Consider the following 19,648-nt stretch of genomic DNA (forward strand, 5'->3'; position numbering starts at 1 on the left):
CTAGACTTTCTAAGATATGTACTGAGATCACTTCAGACCAGCATACAACTCCATTCTGTGAATTTGAGCAGACTGGGCCTGGCCCACTGCACAGGACGGTTCTGTAATGATGGGCACGGCGTGTGACACCTTCAGTCTTCACTGACACTTGGGAGAGGAGGCAGCCCCACAAAGTCCACTCCCACTCTTCCTGGAAGCAGCTGTGGAAAGTGCTGTTTGTTAGATCATACAAGAAGACGTTAAGAGATACGGGTTTGATCCCTGGGTCGGGAAGATCCCCTGGAGGAGGGCAGAGCAACTCTTTCCAGTATTCATGCCTGGAGAATCCCATAGAGCAGCCTGGTGGGCTACAGTCCACAGGGTCACAAAGAGTCAGACAGGACTGAAGCGACTTAGCACAGCAGGCTCATAGCCAAATCCTAACCATAGGCAAGGATGTACGCATGTCATTACTGTCCAGACTCAATGACAAACTTCTTTCCACTCTTCATTTTTAAAAGCCCCATCCATGATTTTCATTCTTCTTTTGCTTCCTTTTATATGTTTTAGAAGGTTTTCTTACATTGCAGCTATTCTTAAAGAGTCTTTTGGAAAGCCTTCTGGGATAGTGTCCACTATAAATAAACAGTGCATCAAAAGGGTCATCTTAAGGTATTTACTTAAGTTTCTTTATCAAATCTTAACAGTGAATGATCTTAACGACACTAGAGAAAATCCTTCTGCACCTTTAAAAAGTGAGTTGACAGTGACCCCGCTCCTGCCACACCTCCATTCTAATATGGACAGGCTCCTACAGATTCTCCTTGGCTAAGCTGAAAGAGCATCTTCCCTGTCAGTGCCCTTGAAGTTATGTATAAATAATAAAATTTCTTACATAAGACAAAGTCCGCTCGTCTCTGTCAGCAGAGACTAATTTAACAAATTCATTAACACAGGATTAACACTGAATACGTTCTTCTTGTCCTAGGTAGGATTGGGTTTCCATCTGGGAACTGGAACGAAAGGCTTAGCTAACTGCGCAGTGGAATGAAGGATTCGGTTCCCTCCCAGAGTCCTCTGCAACTGTGAGCCTCACTGAATGCCTGCTGACCGACAAGGGAAGGGAGGGGACTGAGCTGGAGCACTGACTGGCTGAGAGAGAAGAGCTGCGGTGTGTTCATCTTCTTGGTGTGATACTTATGCCAAAAAAAGAAAGCAAAGGTAGGTAAGAATTCAGAGAAAAAGAACAGCTTAGTCAGAAAGATGAAAGAAACTGTAAATTTCAACAGGTACAAGCTAGTAGGGATATGGGTTGAATACAAATGCTTCTTTTTTGTTTACCACAACAGGTACCATCTCATATAGACACAAAATTAAAGAAATAGGGGAAAAATTATTTCTTGTGATGAGAACTCAGGATTTACTCTCTTAACAACTCTCATATGTAACGCATGTGCTCAATTGCTCAGTCGTGTCCAACTTTTGCGACCTCATGGACTGTAGCCCACTAGTCTCCCCTGTCCATGGAATTCTCCAGGCAAGAATACTGGAGTGGGTTGCCATTTCCTTCTCCAGGGGATCTTCCCGACCCAGGGACTGAACCCACATCTCCTGCACTGGTAGTTGATTATTACTGAGCCACTAGGGAAGTCCACCTTACCATTAGCTAACACTTTGTAAGCTTTCAACGTATATTTCTTGTATACAAGTACTGCTTTATAAGTAGACCACTGAACTTTATTGCTGGCAATTTCTTTCAAATAAAAGTAACTGGCTGTTGAAGCTAGATAATCCCCATCTCTACTCTTTGCACCAACAGGCTCTGGATGTATATCTGTTAAGACTTACCACACTCATACAGCTGTTGCTCTGCTTGTCTAGTATAACTGTATTCATTTGCTAGAACTGTCTTAAGAAAGCACCACAGATAGGGTGGCTTAAACAGCAGGCATTATTTGCTCGATTCTGGAAGCTAGAAGTCTAAACTTAGGGCGCTGGCAGGGCTAATTTCTTCTAAGGCTTCTCTCTTTGGCCTCTAGGTGCCCATCTTCATCTGGTCTTCTTTCTGTGTGTGTCTGTGTCCTGACCTCTTCTTACTAAGAACACCAGTGATACTGGCTTAGTATCCATTCTAATGACCTCATCTTACCTCTTAAAGGCCCTATCTCCAAATACAGTCTGAAATACTGGGGATTAGGGTTTCAACATATAAATTTGGGAAGGGACTCAACTCAGTTTATAACAGCAACCTCCTTAAAGAAATGGAGTATGTCTTTGATTTCTGTATCACTGGTATCTACAGGAAGTGGCCCATAAAATACTCAGTGAGCACTGCTTATAGAATGACAATATTTCCACATTAGATGAGAAACTGGAAAAGTAAACCCCTCACTCCCTGGATCATCTCTATGAGTCTAAGAATGTATGTTCATGGTACAAAGTCATTTGGAGGGGACATAAGCACTCATAACTGTTCAATCTGTTATTTACTCACTTCTTTCTCACTCACCCACTCTAACATTATAAAGAAGAGTACACTGCCACACTCTTAAGATATGGCAGGTCTGCTTAAGTTGTTTCTTTTTTCCTGATTTATACAGTAGTATATATGGGGTTACATGTATATGTAGTCACACAATTTATACATATTACAATATGTGAACCATGAACTTCCAGATGTTCAAGCTGGTTTTAGAAAAGGCAGAGGAACCAGAGATCAAATTGCCAACATCTACTGGATCATGGAAAAAGCAAGAGAGTTCCAGAAAAACATCTATTTCTGCTTTATTGACTATGCCAAAGCCTTTGACTGTGTGGATCACAATAAACTGTGGAAAATTCTGAAAGAGATGGGAATACCAGACCACCTGACCTGCCTCTTGAGAAACCTGTATGCAGATCAGGAAGCAACAGTTAGAACTGGACATGGAATGACAGACGGGTTCCAAATAGGAAAAGGAGTACGTCAAGGCTGTATATTGTTACTTTCCTTATTTAACTTATATGCAGAGTACATCATGAGAAATGCTGGGCTGGAGGAAGCGCAAGCTGGAATCAAGATTGCTGGGAGAAATATCAATAACCTCAGATATGCAGATGACACCACCGTTATGGCAGAAAGCGAGGAGGAACTAAAGAGCTTCTTGATGAAAGTGAAAGAGGAGAGTGAAAAAGTTGGCTTAAAGCTCAACATTCAGAAAGCTAAGATCATGGCATCTGGTCCCATCACTTCATAGGAAATAGATGGGGGAACAGTGGAAATAGTGGCCAACAATTTTTTTGGGCTCCAAAATCACTGCAGATGGTGATTGCAGCCATGAAATTCAAAAATGCTTACTCCTTGGAAGGAAAGTTATGACCAACCTAGACAGTGTATTCAAAAGCAGAGACATTACTTTGTCAACAAAGGTCTGTCTAGTCAAGGCTATAGTTTTTCAGCAGTCATGTATGGATGTGAGAGTTGGACTATAAAGAAAGCTGAGCGCCAAAGAATTGATGCTTTTGAACTGTGGTGTTGGAGAAGACTCTTGAGAGTTTCTTGGACTGCAAGGAGATCCAACCAGTCCATCCTAAAAGAGAGCAGTCCTGGATGTTCTCTGGAGGAAGTGATGTTGAAGTTGAAACTCCAATACTTTGGCCACCTGATGCGAAGAGCTGACTCTTTTGAAAAGACCCTGATGTTAGGAAAGATTGAGGGTGGGAGGAGAAAGGGGATGACAGAGGATGAGATGGTTGGATGGCATCACCGACTCAATAGACATGAGTCTGGGTAAACTCCGGGAGTTGGTGATGGACAGGGAGGCCTGGTCTGCTGCAGTTCATGAGGTCGCAGAGAGTCAGACACAACTGAGTAACTGAACTGAAATGGAAAGACATTAATATATCTTGGTATGTATTTTAAAGACCTTCATTTAAGTTGTATAGTTCTTAGTTATCATAATATAATACTATAACATTTTCCTAAGTTAAAAGCACAAATATAAAGTTACACAGATCTGGGCTCAAATGCAGGTTATACCATTTACTATCTATGTAACGTCAGTAAATATGTAAGCTTTCTGTGCCTTGGTTTTCTCATCTGTGAAACTGAGGCAATTATAGTAACTGCCTTATAAGGTTATGAGAATTCAATAAGAATTCAAGTAAAATGATAATACAGTATTTGGCAGAGGCTAAGAATACATTAAGGGCTTCCTGGGTGGCTGAGTAGTAAAGAATCCGCCTACTAATGCAGGAGATGCAGAAGGTGTGGGTTTAATCCCTGGGTTGAGATTCCCTGGAGTAGGAAATGGCAACCTGCTCCAGTATTCTTGCCTGGAAATTTCCATGGACAGCGGAGCCTGGCAAGCTACAGTCCAAAGGGTCGCATACAACTGAACGACCAAGCATGCACTCAAGAATACATAAAACAATTATGATCCAAAAACAGGATGATAACGGCACCATATTATTATACTACATAAATGCTGAACATTTTCTTCTTCCCATTTTTCCCCTATAATAGGTCTGAAATCTTGGTCTATGCCTTGCTCATAAGATCTATGTCTTTGCTGTTTCCGTAAATTGAGGGACTAACACATTAAGTCAAGAAGTCTTTTATCTTCAAGTAAAATCTTAACCAGAAGGGAAAATAAATAAAACCTATTAATAATGGAGTTCTCAGAGATAGAAATGGATGCTAAGGCAAAAACTCTGCTGGCTTCTCTCCAGGGTAACTGAGATGGCCCTCCTTATGAGAAAAGTTTGAAAACAAGTAAGAAGCAAATCAATACTGTTAAAATTTTCTCTGCCACCAGAAGAAACAATGAGACAATGAGTTGTCTCAATGTGATATTCTGGTGCTGGACTGTAAGCAAAGATGGGACAATAGCATCGCGGCTCTTTTTTTTTGTTTTTAAAGCATTCCATATCAAGGACAAATTCAAGCACCATGAATCCCTTATTTCTTTCATCAAAATGCTGAGCAGCTAAATGGTCCATTTAACTCCATATAACACAAGTGGATTTTTAATGTCACTAGATATAACACTCCAAAAATAAGCTAGTATTTTCATAAGCCTATTCTACCAGAGAAATTAAATACGGCTTTGGCTGTACTAGTATTCTGATTTTCTGTTCTATTATATCAACATTCCAAATAGTTAATTTGTTCACCTGTATGAATCAAAAAATGGTACTTCTATCATAAATGGATTGGAAACGTTCTAGAGCAAACTTAATCAGATCTTCAGTAGAATTTCCGAAAATGTAACAATCTATCCATCTGTAAAAAGCAACTAGCTAATCAAAGTTTTGCCTCAGTTCAGTTCAGTCACTCAGTCGTGCCCAACTCTTTGCAACTGCATGAACCGCAGCACGCCAGGTCTCCCTGTCCATCACCAATTGCCAGAGTCCACCCGAACCCATGTCTGTTGAGTTGGTGATGCCATCCAACCATCTCATCCTCTGTGGTCCCCTTCTTCTCATGCCCTCAATCTTTCCCAGCATCAGGGCCTTTTCAAATGAGTCAACTCTTCCCACGAGGTGGCCAAAGTAATGGAGTTTCAGCTTCAACATCAGTCCTTCCAATGAACACCCAGGACTGATCTCCTTTAGGATGGACTGGTTGGATCTCCTTGCAGTCCAAGGGACTCTCAAGAGTCTTCTCCAACACCACAGTTCAAAAGCATCAATTCTTCAGCGCTCAGCTTTCTTCACAGTCCAACTCTCACATCCATACATGACTACTGGAAAAACCATAGCCTTGACTAGATGGACCTTTCCTGACAAAGCAATGTCTCTGCTTTTTAATACACTGTCTAGGTTGGTCATAACTTTCCTTCCAAGGAGTAAGCGCGTCTTTTAATCTCATGGCTGCAATCACCATCTGCAGTGATTCTGGAGCCCCCCAAAATAAAATCTGACATTATTTCCACTGTTTCCCGATCTATTTGCCATGAAATAATAATTATTAGATAGATTGTTACAATTTAGTAAAAACATTCATAATCTTTCCCAGATTCAAATAAACCAAAAATATTAACATTAGATGAAGATGATCTATGGAGTTTTAAGCTAAAAACATGTTCAATAAGAGATAATCAGCTCAGTATTAATATCAGAGATCAAAGTTTCTGAAACCATCCAAAATTTTTTCTAAGAAAACAATAAAACATAAAATTTGCCTTAGTTTGCATTTATTTAAAAATGTTTTTGAAAATTTGAAACATTTAGAAAATAAATATAAAAAATATAAATTATAAAAAACATAATATAAATGATACTGCAGAAAACAAATAAAACAAATTTAAATTACAAATAATCTTAAACTGCCAGGTTACAATATTCTATACTGAAAGTGTCAAGCCTGCAACTGCAGCCTGTTTCTAAAACAGGTGTCCAAGAGAACGTCACTTGATCTGATGCCTCCTAGGTTTGGTAAGTGATACTGACGCTGCAGCCAAGAACTGGAAAATCGTCTTTGCCTAGGTCTCTGAACTGACCACACTCTATTCAAGCTGCTTCAGCATTTGAACACCAAGCAAATATGCTATGTTAATTACTGTAATAGGATCTTGACATGAGCTAATCCCTGTTCCTGTTAACTTCTCTAGTAAATGAAGCTCTAATGCTTAACTGATAACAAGTGCTGGGATAATCCAGAGCAATATAAAAGTTAACAGATGAGGGGGCAATAAGTGATGGCCATTCATGTTTTTAATATAATATTTATTTTACTTGGCAGAAGATAGTACGTAACACCACATTCTGGTGTTGCATTAAAAACTGAAACCAAGGCAGTTAGGAGTGGGGAAGGTAATTTCTATTTTGATCTTCATATTTTCTCCATACTAAGTTTTTCAGATGTGCTGGCAGTGGTGATCATAGGATATTACAGAATTTGCTGATCAGACAAGAACCAGAAACTGATACGGTTTCACATTTTGTTAACCCATCCAGTAATTACTTGCTTACAACAGCACACTAACAGCACTGACTCCTATCTCCATAAAAGGTGTTTTTATCTAAATCATATTATCCTCATATCCCAGTCTAGGAAACCAAAGTGTCATAACTTATAGAAACAATGTTATAAGTAAAAACTTATTTTTATTAACATTAACTCTAAAAACGTAACGTTACATAGAGTTAATAATTTGAAATACTGATTTATTTATTGAGAAAAAGCAGTAGCACACTAGATTCTGTACTAGTTTAAGTATTTCTGTAAGACCCATTGATAGTGGTACTTAAAAAAAAAAAAATGACTGTAACCATAAAGATACTATGACCAAATGATGAGTGGGTCTAGAGTCATGTATGATCTGTTCAGGTTAGACATTCACCAAATGCCTTTAGTGTGTCAGATATTACACTAGGCTTCAAAAACCGCTACAGATTTCCTCCTTCTCACCACAACCATTATTACGCCTGCCACGGCTGCTGGTTAGTTCTCATACAACAGGTACTCACTGTGGAAAATACAAACTAATTGAAAAATAACAGCTTATAAAATAGCATGTTATGCTTCCATTTCTAGAAAACAGTATCTGTCCTTGTGTATTTGTAAGTGTGTTTTAAACTGTGAACTAAAATACTAATAGTGGGTATCCTGGGAGGTGTAATTATATATGAATTTTTATTTTTGCTTTCTGTTTTCCTATAGTTTGGAAATGTTACAATGAACGTGGACTACCTTTAAGAGGCAAAAGCTACTTTAAAAAAAAATCACGTACTCTGTGTTGTGTTCTTGACACATTTATTATTTAATAGTGGGTTAAGGGGAAGGGTATTTATATTTGGTTCTTAAATAAGATATTGAGACTCCCTGAGCTCCATTTTAAGTAGTAACTAGAAACATTACCCTAAGCAATAACTATGTAAGAAAAGAGGGGAAAATGCAAGTAAGTCTTAACCTTATTCAACTTTAGAGACATTGTTGTTTCAACTATTACAAAACAGGGTAAATTAAAAACGAGGAGGGAGCTTGAGCAGACATTTCAAGTAATCATCTGTTACAGCCAGCAAGCAACTCATAGAGGCAGCAAGGTCCTCTGGTGGGATCCCTGTATTAACATTCACACCTAAACCTCATAACATTTTAAAAGTTACTTGTTCAGAAACGCTGAGGTTTAATAAGTGCTAGTGTAGTACACTCACTTAAGAGCTTAGCCTTTTCTGCTTTTTGGAATTCAAGAAACAATAAAATACATTTGGATCAAAAATATTTTAAAGAAGCATGTTATGACCTAATACAAAAAGCAAAACATTTATGAATAGATCCGAAGGTAATTATATCTTTCAAGGATTAGTGTGAAAATGCAATCTTTTCTCTAGGGCTCAAAATTCTTTATTTTACATCATTAGTTACTTTTCATCTAAATGAGAGTCCTCACTTTTCTAATTTGTGAAATAATGAAGTTCTATGGGGTCCCTTTGAGTCTTAATATTTCATTATTCTCTGAAATGCCACATTAATCATTATTTTTCTTAGTTCTGATAGGAATGAATAACTGACTAAATTGGTATTTTTAGTTATATTTTCACAGAGCCCAGAATTACTTTTTATTAAAATAGGGTCTAACAAATATGTCTAATGTATCTACCTCCACAATAACTATTACATAGAAATAAATATTCTCATTAATAAAATTTCTAATCTTTCAAAATATTAAAAAAAAATTAACATTGGGACTAAGCCTTCTCAATAAAAACTTTAGATCAAATGACCAACCTGATAACCTGGTTGCAGTGGGCACACATCGGAGTTCGTTTCCCTGCGGGAATATGCTCGGCCCTTTGCACCAAAGTGTCCTCGTCACTGGGCTGAGGCTGCCCTCTGGCTGAGTTAGCTGGTGCCACAGCTCCTGTGGATGGCCCACTGCTTATGACTCTTCCAGTGGAAGGTGCTAGGAGTTAAAACAAGGGAATCAGAATGAGAATAAACCAAATATAAGCTTTTCCTAATAATCAAATGCATGCATGCATGCTCAGTCATGTCGGACTCAGTGACCCCATGCACTGTAGCCTGCCAGGCTCCTCTGTCCATGGGACTTTTCAAGCAAGAGTACTGGAGTGAGTTGCCATTTCCTCCTCCAGGGGATCTTCCCGACCCAGGGATCAAACCCACATCTCTTTGGTCTCCTGCACTGGAGGCGAATTCTTTACCACTAGCGCCACCTGGGAAGCCCCTCCCCTCCTCAATAAAGCACTTCACTTTAAAAAGTAATCCATCCAATCACTTCTTCACTCATTCACTCACACTTTATGGAGAGATTATGGATAAAATGCTGGACTGAAACTACAGAGTTAAATAGAAAAATTCAAAGACTGTAATCCAGTGAAAAAGTTATGATAGATGACAGGAGAGAATGCTTTCCAGAGGAAATATGGTTAATATCGAATACGGATGGTGAAGTATTTCTAGTCATCCAGATGTCTCTGCTAACCATTAATCATATTTAACTCAAAATGTATCAGAGGTACGTTACAGATGCCAGTGAACTCCCTATATTCTCTCCTGTCCTGTATTGCCTAAGAATACTGTGAAATTGGTCACTGGTCATATAAGGGAGATACAAAAGAGTCATCCTAGGGCTTTCCTCTCCCTCGTCTGTGGTTATGATGGGTTCTGCTGAAGCTTCATTCCTGGTTCCTGATTTTGCCCCCTCATATCTATCCCTGCAATACTGTCCTGGTTTATGTCCTCAAGACCTCCCACCTGGACTAACCACCAAATGTCTTATCCTTCAGCCGCCACTGAGGACTGAAATCTTACTTGATCAGAACTCTGCACAAATCATTCCAAGGATCTTCCTCTTCTTCCATCAGTGAGTGTAGTCCAAGCTTCTAAGCGCCACATATCGGTCCTCCAGTGGTCTCCACTTTCCCTGCAGCCTCATTTGTCACCATCCTCTGCCTTTCTCTTTACTACAGTGAATACCAGACGACCTCACTGTCCCTGTGAGGCATCTGTCCATTCACAGCCTGCCCTCACTCTCATCTCTGCTTCCCCCTGTTCATCTAGCAACCTCTACTCAGTACAATGCAGCCCAGGAGTCAACTGTTCTAAAGTCTTCCCCAGCTACCTCTCCCCACTGTAAGAAGAAGGGACAGTCTCCCCATTGTACCTCCCCACTGCCCCTCCACGTAATCCAGAGTCACGTCTCTTCTCCATGTTCCCGTAATTTTCTGTGAATGACTTTATAGAGGATGCTCCCTGAGGGCAGGAACTAGGTTTTATTCCTTGCCCCAGCAACTAACACAGTGTCCAGAATGAACGAATGAATAAACTGGAATCAATACATAAATGAACAACTGCAACAACTGTAAAGGATTAAAACCAACAGAAGGCCTGTTCTTCACCCACAGGCAATTAAAACATGGTAGAAGCGACAAGGCTTATAAATTCTAATGGTTTAAAAGGAACAATTTTTAAGAAAGCATACAAATAATACAAATTAACAGGATGTGTGTATGTATGTGTGTACAGTTATATATGTATGTGTGTATATCAACGGGATTCACATTAAAGGTGTGGTTAGAATTAGACAAACTTAATTAGGATAACTGAAAGACTAATTCTTTCTCATGAAAATAAAGCCTATTTGCAATGATGTGCAATTTCAGATCCAGAAAGTCGGCATTTATAAACAGCTAGCACATCTCCAGTGCTCTGCCTGGAACCTGAGCTGTGAAAAGGCATTTTACAGGCTGGGAGCTCAACTAGTGTCCCTGTTTCAAGGGATTCAACTGAACTAGGAACATGTTTTAGACTCACACTTTCTCTTACAGAATAGGAAAGAAAATTACTGTAATACCCATACTGTGTATGTTCTTCCTTGTTTCCTAACTTCCACTTTCTCTTACAGAAATGGGAAAAAGTTACTGCAATATCCATACTGTAATCCATACTGTGGAAAGAATATCCTTTCTTCCTGTTCTCTAACGTATACAACACAACTCTCCTTCAATTTCTGTATGCAGGCCCGGCTCCTCTCGGAGAAATGCAGATAAGCATTTTCAACGCCAAATTGTCTTCTTGTCATTGGCTTCAAAATACACAACACGGGTTTCATCTGCTAGGATACATTACAGGCTCATCCTGAGAAATCCGAGGTGTCTGAATTCTCCCACTTACTCAGGAATGGTCCTCTGGCTCCTCTATTTCTGTCATTTCCCAGACCCTAACAGCTGGTCACTGGAAATGTGTTCAAGGTCTGTTCATTAATGCAAACCCATGCTTTGGCATTTGAGTCCTGGGCTTCCCTGCTGGCCCAGACGGTAAAGAATGCACCTACAATGTGGGAGACCTGGGTTTGATTCCTGGGTTGGGAAGATCCCCTGAAGAAGAGCATGGCAACCCACTCCAGTATTCTTGCCTGGAGAATCCCATGGATTGAGGAGCCTGGTGGGCTACAGTCCATGGGGTCACAAAGAGTTGGACACGACTGAGCAACTAACACTTGAATTCCTGAAGTCTGGACAATTATACATCTCCTAACAAGTCTGTCTGCTGCCATCTCTTTTTCAAGCTAATCTGCTAGATTATTTTTCCAAATACACTACTCTGCTCATATTTTCTGTCTTACAAAGCTTTCATAACTCTTCCCTGCAAGCTGCATATACCACTGACAGTCTAGTCCCTCCACGAGTTCATGCCAGTCTTGTTTACAATCTTGTCTTTTACACTCAGCCAAATACCCACTATTATCAACAAACTCAATTATCTTTATTTAACATTTAACTTGTGCCATCCTTACCTGAAGGCACTATTCTCAAATCCTTACAACAGCCCTATGATGTAGGCATAATCAGTACCATGTTTTCACTCTAGCTGAGGCAAAGAGAGGTTAAGAAGCCAGCCTAACATCACACAACAAATAAAGGGCAACCCTAAAGCAGGCGGTCTGGTTCCAGAATCTGTGCTCTTAAACACTATGCAATTGTCTGCTCATTGTCCCTTCCCTGAATGTGCTGTGCTGGGCCCTGCTTCTTTGACCCATGGCCAGTGAAATGTCCCTTTCTCCACAGCTATTCATGGTTTTCCCATTCTGCAAGGCTCATAGAAATTCTGTTTTCTTCCCCATTATTCCCTGACCATCCCAGCCAGAAGTGTTCAATCATCCCTCTTAACATATTTAACACGCCCATCTATGTAATATATTTGCTATTTATCAATATCCTATAATATCTTTTTCTTCCTATGTCAATGATAAACTCGGTGAATGAGAACTTTTTATCAACTTCTTTCTAACATTACCAGAAAACTGCCTTAAAGACAGAAGGCAAAAAATTAATATTTAATCAAGTAAACAAAAAAGGGAAGGTTCTAAATCACTTTCATTTTGCCTTTTTAAAGAACAGGATTGCGATAGTTTTAAAATGTGGATTAGGTTCAGGATTTCAAACAGTGGGAAAGCTACCAATTGAAAAATCTCAAAATCAGACCTCAAAGGGAGTCAAACCCTTTCATCTACCATATGCCTTTATTTTATCACATTATCTATGCATAAGCCCTAAAGTACTGAGTCACTGAGGCATTTTTAGCAATAAAAGAGTGTAGTAATTTTCCATCGGTCATTGTAAAATGGGACATAATCCATCTGGCCCATGCCTCAGGGAGAAGATACATGGAGGAACTAAGTTATTTACCATGAGGAGCCATTTTTGAACACGAAACATGTGACTGTGTCTTAAACGCATATAAACAGGCTCTAAGCTCACTGCTGTACCTTCCTTGGGAAGAAAGCCTTGCTTTTTTGTTACTGCTCCATTTTAGCCACTTTGAATGAGACAGAAATTCTCACACCTCTGTTTTCTTGCTGCGTTTGCTAGTACACTGGCCCGCACACAAAGCTACACAAGCTTATTAATTACCAAGCCCCAAACATTTCCAAGAAACAGTTATTTCCCAGTGATGTTTCATTCTTCAGACTGAATTTCTCACTACTCCAGCACAGAAGTAGGCAACTTTTGAGCCATCAAGTACCAACCCCCTGGCCTCTGCTCATCTGGCTTACTGGGGAGAGGAAGGTGTGAGAAGGTGAGGTTTTGGAAAAGGGGAAGCACCACAAATGAGTCCAGCTTCCTTTAAAATTCTGTAGAAAACTGCACTGCCACACAGACAAAAACAGTCTTCCATGAGGAGTGCAGAGACCAAAATATCTCAAATTTATTGACCTGCCATAAAAATCAATTTTATGCAGGAAAAAATATACATCTCTTTAGGAATAGCAGTTTAAAGATCTCAATCTACTGATCTGTAATAAAACCAGATTTTTCTTTTAAGTTCTAATAAAAGTATTAAATGGGAGCTCTGAATTAGCTCCATTTCATAATCTAGAAATCTAAGTCACAAAAATGTAAGTGACTTATTTAAACTGAATAATGAGTGAGTCACAATGAGAACATTAAAAGGAGGTTAGTTTTCGAATCAGGCTTTCCTTTTTAACCTTAATCTTGAATGACTTCCATTAAATTAGGCTTGTTTTGTGGCTGATCTCTACCCAATGGAATCAAGTTTAAAAGTTAATTTTTTTCTTTTGTATCAAATATATTTCAGCACCATAAAACTCATCTAGAAATTTAAAGCCAGTAGCTATTCTCCAAACTAACAGTGTTAATGAGATGTCTTTTATTAACTTTAGAGTGCTTACTTATGAGTTTTCTAAAGATTTGGAATGAAATACATTCTAAGCTTTATTTTCAGCACTATGATAGTCAAGCCTAAGATTACAAAAACTAACATTAAATAAGTTAATGTAAATTAGTTGGAAAACCCAGCAGCACACTAGAATACTTTCTCAGTATTTAATATGTAAATTATCAAATTAATCAAGTAAAGTAAAACTAACACACAAAATGTTAAGTTTCTCATTTTTAAAATATCTGTCATTGGCATATATCTGAGAGGTCCAAGGGGCAATACTTTTTAAAAAAGCAAATAAACTGACTTACTAATCGTGAGTCTTACTTTACTGCAAAGAAATGAAGTCATCTCTTTTAGACTACAGATAATAAATTGGAGATAAAGAATTTTAAAAAATTGAACCACATAATATTCATTAATTTAGTAGAAAACATACCTCCTGTTATTGGGGAAATCTCTGTGATGTATCACTTGGAAAGATGAAGTGAAAACTCTTTACTCTAGAAAGATCTTAACTGCATTCTTCCCCAAGCACATGATTCAAGTTTGAATTATTTAGCAAATCAGTTAACACAAGTTTTAAGCACTCTTATCCTGAGTTTTCATTTTCTTTTCTAGCCATTGTAAGGTCCTAACCAAGTGATTTCTCAAGTTGATCTAAGTAAATCCTCAGTAATGGGGCACATAAGAATATAACTGGGGATTTGTATAATATTAAAAAAGACTATGTAATATATATGGAATTAGAAAGTATCTAATTATTTACTATGTGGTTCAAATATACCTAAGCTCACTAAAAGGCAGTTGTTTATATAAAAAGAGTTTCTGGAGAGAAAACACAGATTAAGACCTTCAGAACTCCAGGTAGTTCAATGTATGAACTCTCTGAAAACCCAGATGTTTTCCAACTGTAATAAGGTAGGTTACATGACATTTTTGCTTTCTATCTCTGTTCAAAAAAAAGCTGTTAGCTCTAAACCAATATTCTTAAAAACAAATAGTGAAGATTATAATGTATACATTAAATACCTGGCCAGGCTGTACCTGAATAAACATGAAATTCATCTGTTAATTCCTCTGGTTCAAGTCAAATCATTCAACTACCAGTAAAATCTTACTACTGGCATCTATTAGGTGAAAAAATACTACATTATGTCAGACTTTATTTGGAAACTTAACATAAGTCAACTGGGGCTGGGGGACAAAATCCCCCCAAACAAACAGATGTTGCTATTGTCTTTCAAGGTAGGTTTCTCTTACTAAACATAGTGCTTTCGAACTGCTGAACATATCATTCAATAGGAGAGCAAGTTGGTGTTGAAAGATGAACTGCCCACAACAATATGAGAAATACATAACCTAACTTCTTACCACATCCAGAGTATGTCCCAGTTCAAGCAGTCATTATCTCTTGTTTGGCTTATTGCAGCAATGGCCTGAGCTCTTGCTCTGTCCTTCCCAAGACATGGAAGCCAAGGAAAACTAAACTGGCTCATCTCAAGCTACTCCTCTGCTCCAACAACTCACTTCTAACTCAGAACTGAAACCAAAGGTCCTACCGACTTTAACTCCAGCTACCTCTCTGGCCTGATCCGGCACTCTTCCTTTGCTCACTAGCCACGGGGCACACTGTCTTCCTTCAGTTCAGTTTAGTCGCTCATTCGTGTCTGACTCTTTGCAACCCCATGGACTGCAGCACACCAGGTCTCCCTGTCCATCACCAACTCCCGGAGTTCACCCAAACTCATGTCCATTGAGTTGGTGATGCCATCCAACCATCTCATCCTCTGTCGTCCCCTTCTCCTCCCATCTTCAATCTTTCCCAGCACCAGGGTCTTTTCAAATGAGTCAGCTCTTCGCATCAGGTGGCCAAAGTATTGGAGTTTCAGCTGCAACATCAGTCCTTCCAATGAACACCAGGACTGATCTCCTTTAGGATGGACTGGTTGGATCTCCTTGCTACCTCCTGTCTTCCTAACTATTTCTATAAATGGCCAGTGTGTTTCTGATTCAGGCCCTTTGTAGTTTCTATTCCCTCTGCCTGGAAATATTTTCCCCAGGTGTTTCCATGGCTTCCTCCCTCATTTCCTTCCCGTCCTCTGCTCAGAGGTCATTTTACCAATGTGGCTCTTTCTGATCACCCTATATAAAGGAGCAACCCTCTCCCTTCAAGCCAGCATTCCCATACTCCTTAACCAGTTTATCATCCCCATCTAATGAATTTATATTCTTCTTATTGCTTTTTATTACCTCTCTCTCCATACCCTGAGGCCAGAGATGCTGTCTAATTTATTCACTGCTGTATCTCTAGCACCTAGAACAGTTGCTAGCATTTTGCTTAACAAATCTTTGTTTCAAGAATGACTCCAGCACCAAAATTACTGTCTTCCCATGGAAAGGAAACAGACTCCTTAGAGAAACTACTGTTTCTAGGATTGGGACAAAAAAAGTCAACATGGAAAGTCTAGAATATTTTGTCAGAAAGCTAAAATGCTAGCAAAGAACTAGAGTTGTATCAAGTGACTTGAAGCAGATGAGACCTTCTGAGCATTAATAATAACTACAAAGACTGAAATACTTCAAATAAATTTACACGCGATCACAATGGTTTTGTAATTTAAAAAACCACATTGATCACCTTTAGAGGATGCTAAGGAAACAATTCATTTATTTGAAAAACCTGTAAAATGTAGTAAAGAGGAAAAAAATCTAGCTTTACAATTTATCACCTGATAGGCAATCATGTTTCAGCTAGATCCTATTCATTCCTCTGCTCTCTCTGAACTATCTGAAGCAAATTCAAGATCAACCCTTTATTTCATAATATTTCAACCTCACTTCTAGAGTACTCTTTTAAAAAATCTACCCAATAATACCATTATCACATCTAAAATAAAACAAAAATTTCCTTAACCTCATCAAATAATTAAGTTTCCAGTTTGCTTCTGATTATCCTCTATAGCTTCCTCTCACTGCTGCAACATATGGCTAAACGTGGACTGGCTTACACACAGCAGAGGTGCACTGTTTTACAGTTCTCCTCCACGGATATCAGGCCAGACTCAAGGTGATGGCAGGGCTGTTGCTTCCTAAAAGCCCAAGGGAAAATCCATTTCCTCGCTTTTTCCATCTTTTAGAGCTGTCCAAATTCCACGGTTCAGGGCCCTCTCACGCCATCTCAAAACCAGCAGATTGAGTCCTTCTTACACTACAGCACTCTAGATTCTCTCTTTGCTTCCCTCTTCCACTTTTAAAGGTCCTGGTGATTACAATGGGCCCACCAGGATAATTATTTTATTTTAAGCTCAGCTAATGAACAATTGTAATTCCATCAGCATCCAAAATTCCCCTGTGACATGAAATACAACATATTCACAGGTTCTGGATATTAGGACATGGACATCTTTGTGGGGACATTATTCTACTTACCACATACACCCCAACACAGTATTAATCAAGATCCAAATAAGAAAGATCCACATACTACATTTGGTGTCTCTTAAATTTTTTAGTCTATAATTCCTTCCAACTCCCTCCCTACTCCTTGCAAAATACCTATAGAAGAAACTAAGTCTCCAGTTGTATGTTCGTGTGTGTATTTGAACTTTTTCTATGGTAAAAAGCTAAAGAAAAGTTTTATACCTATTAAACTGAATCATTTATTTACAAAAACAATATAAGGTATTATTATTACTGCTTGATGGATCAGGAATACAAAGCTCAGAAAGGGTAAGTGATCTGCCTGAAGACATTCCCTGTGGTTCAGATGGTAAATAATCCACCTGCAATGCAGCAGACCCAGGTTTGATCCCTGGGTTGGGAAGATACCTTGGAGAAGGGAATGGCTACCCACTCCAGTATTCTTGCTTGGAGAATTCCATGGACAGAGGAACTTGGCAGGCTATAGTCCATGGGATCATGAAGAGTCAGGCGCAACTGAGTGACTAACATTTTTCTTTCATGCATAGCAATAAAATGAAGCAAATGTTTTTTGAATTTAACTATTATGTATCAGGAAAAGGCGATGGCAACCCACTCCAGTGTTCTTGCCTGGAGAATCCCAGGGATGGGGGAGCCTGGTGGGCTGCTGTCTATGGGGTCGCACAGAATGGGACACGACTGAAGTGACTTAGCAGCAGCAGCAGCATTAGGTATCAAATAATGCACTGGGCTTTACTGCTACAAACAAGACACACATGATTTCTGCCCTCCCTGAGTTTAAAGGTTACAGGCCAGAAGAACTGATTCATTTGAAAAGACCCTGATGCTGAGAAAGATTGAAGGCGGGGGAGGAGAAGGGGACGACAGAGGATGAGATGGTTGGATGGCATCACCGACTCAATGCACATGAGTTTGAGTAAACTCTGGGAGTTGGTGATGGACAGGGAGGCCTGGTGTGCTGCAGTGCATGGGGTCACAGAGAGTCAGACACGACTGAGCAACTGAACTGAACAAGACCAGAAATCAGTCAGTTATGTTATAGTGGGGTCAGTGCTAGAATGATGGAAAGATAATGAGTTTAACTATAGATATTCAGTCAGTCACATAGATAATTATAGACAGTCAGTGTGGCAGGCACTACATTACATGAAGGTACCCAGTAGAGGATACAACATGTTTTGTCCTTTCTTTCATAGAGCTAAGGCCTTTTTCTTGTTTGTTTTTGAGTTGGAGGTTCTTGTGGTTTATCTAAGTATAGACAGTCTACTGAATATACGAACTCAGGAAAAAGATCTGATCTAGACTTATTCAAGAGTTCTCAGCATACTGATGGCAACTGAGGCTGTGGGAATTAATGAGGCTGTTCAGGGAGAGTTGCATGAATTAGAAGAGCTCCTAAGGTGTAAGACAAATAACAGAAATACTCTGGGAACAGAGAGAGAGGCAGGAGCAAGAGCCAGGAGAGTACATCAGGGAAGCCAGAGAAGCAGAGTAGAGAGTATGTGGGATCCAAAATCATTTCTGTACGACGCCAGAGCCTACGACCCCACGCACTCATTCATCACATACTGACCACATGCTTGCTGTGTGCCAAGCTCTTTGCCAGGCACTACCTTGACCCATGAAAATATGAAAGCAGATCTTCTTGAATGCATCTAAACCTGGAAGTACTAACTTCTACACCAGTTGAGAAGAAGGGGACAGTGATAACTGAGGTGATTAATTTCTGCTATTTTAATTTCCTTAATAAGCTTGCTAGGATAAATTTTGGAATAATGTATAAAAGCATTATTTTTTATTTGCCCTGGTACACTTAACATCTTAGATTATCACTTTTAAGCCCTTCATGTATTCTGTAAAAGATATATTTCCCACAGAGATCTAACTTTCTTTTCCTCCACCTGGCTGCACATCCTTTCCAGCCATTATAATTAATGGCTGCAAAGTTCCTGAAATATAACATATGGATATAAAGCTTGATTCTTCAATGTTTTGAGAAATATTTCAGAGAATTTATATAAGTCACTTCAGAAAGGGAAATATAATTATAAATCTAACGCTTTTGCTAAGGACAAAGAAGCCTGAAGCATTAAGTGCTGAATCCATTTTTGTGCAAACTCTACTGATGTAAATATTTCAACTACTACATCCGAATTAAAACAACAGAGAAAGTCATGGTAGTAAATCTGCAAATAACCATAAAATATGTTTTAAGTATCCTATAATATTTCATTCTCAGTGAGTCAGAAATAAGGCCGATATCAAGAATATTAATATTATCCCTCAAAAGAAACAAGACAAATGTTTACAGCCTGGATAAGACAGAGAGAAGTCATATGTGAGGTTTATGGTGTGAAAAACAACTGGCTCTTCCACAAGGGGTATTCCTGTTATAAACAATGAGGCTAATGTTGTCCTCATATAAATAACTGGGCTACATCAAAGCGACACTCTGGCTCTCTTGAGGAGATGAAGTATTGTAATTCAACATCTCAGAGAATGTGTTCACAAAGGTATGGTAGAAATTTTACACATACTAAATTGAGTAGCAGCAACGGTAACACACTTGCATATTATCATAGAAGGCAAACACATTCT

General features: G+C 39.1%; 1 protein-coding gene across 4 annotated transcripts in view; it reads right to left on the bottom strand.

Moving 5' to 3' along the window:
* The window catches only part of PDLIM5 (PDZ and LIM domain 5), a 235,525-nt gene that overhangs the window by 22,830 nt on the left and 193,047 nt on the right, over nucleotides 1-19,648 (bottom strand). For all 4 annotated transcript variants that reach the window (XM_068975732.1, XM_068975731.1, XM_068975730.1 and 1 more), the window contains one exon: nucleotides 8,693-8,867. In XM_068975732.1, coding sequence (XP_068831833.1) covers nucleotides 8,693-8,867 — 175 coding nt within the window. The remainder of the gene's footprint in view (nucleotides 1-8,692; nucleotides 8,868-19,648) is intronic.

Source organism: Capricornis sumatraensis, chromosome 7 (assembly GCF_032405125.1).
Source record: "Capricornis sumatraensis isolate serow.1 chromosome 7, serow.2, whole genome shotgun sequence".
Lineage (NCBI taxonomy): Eukaryota > Metazoa > Chordata > Mammalia > Artiodactyla > Bovidae > Capricornis > Capricornis sumatraensis.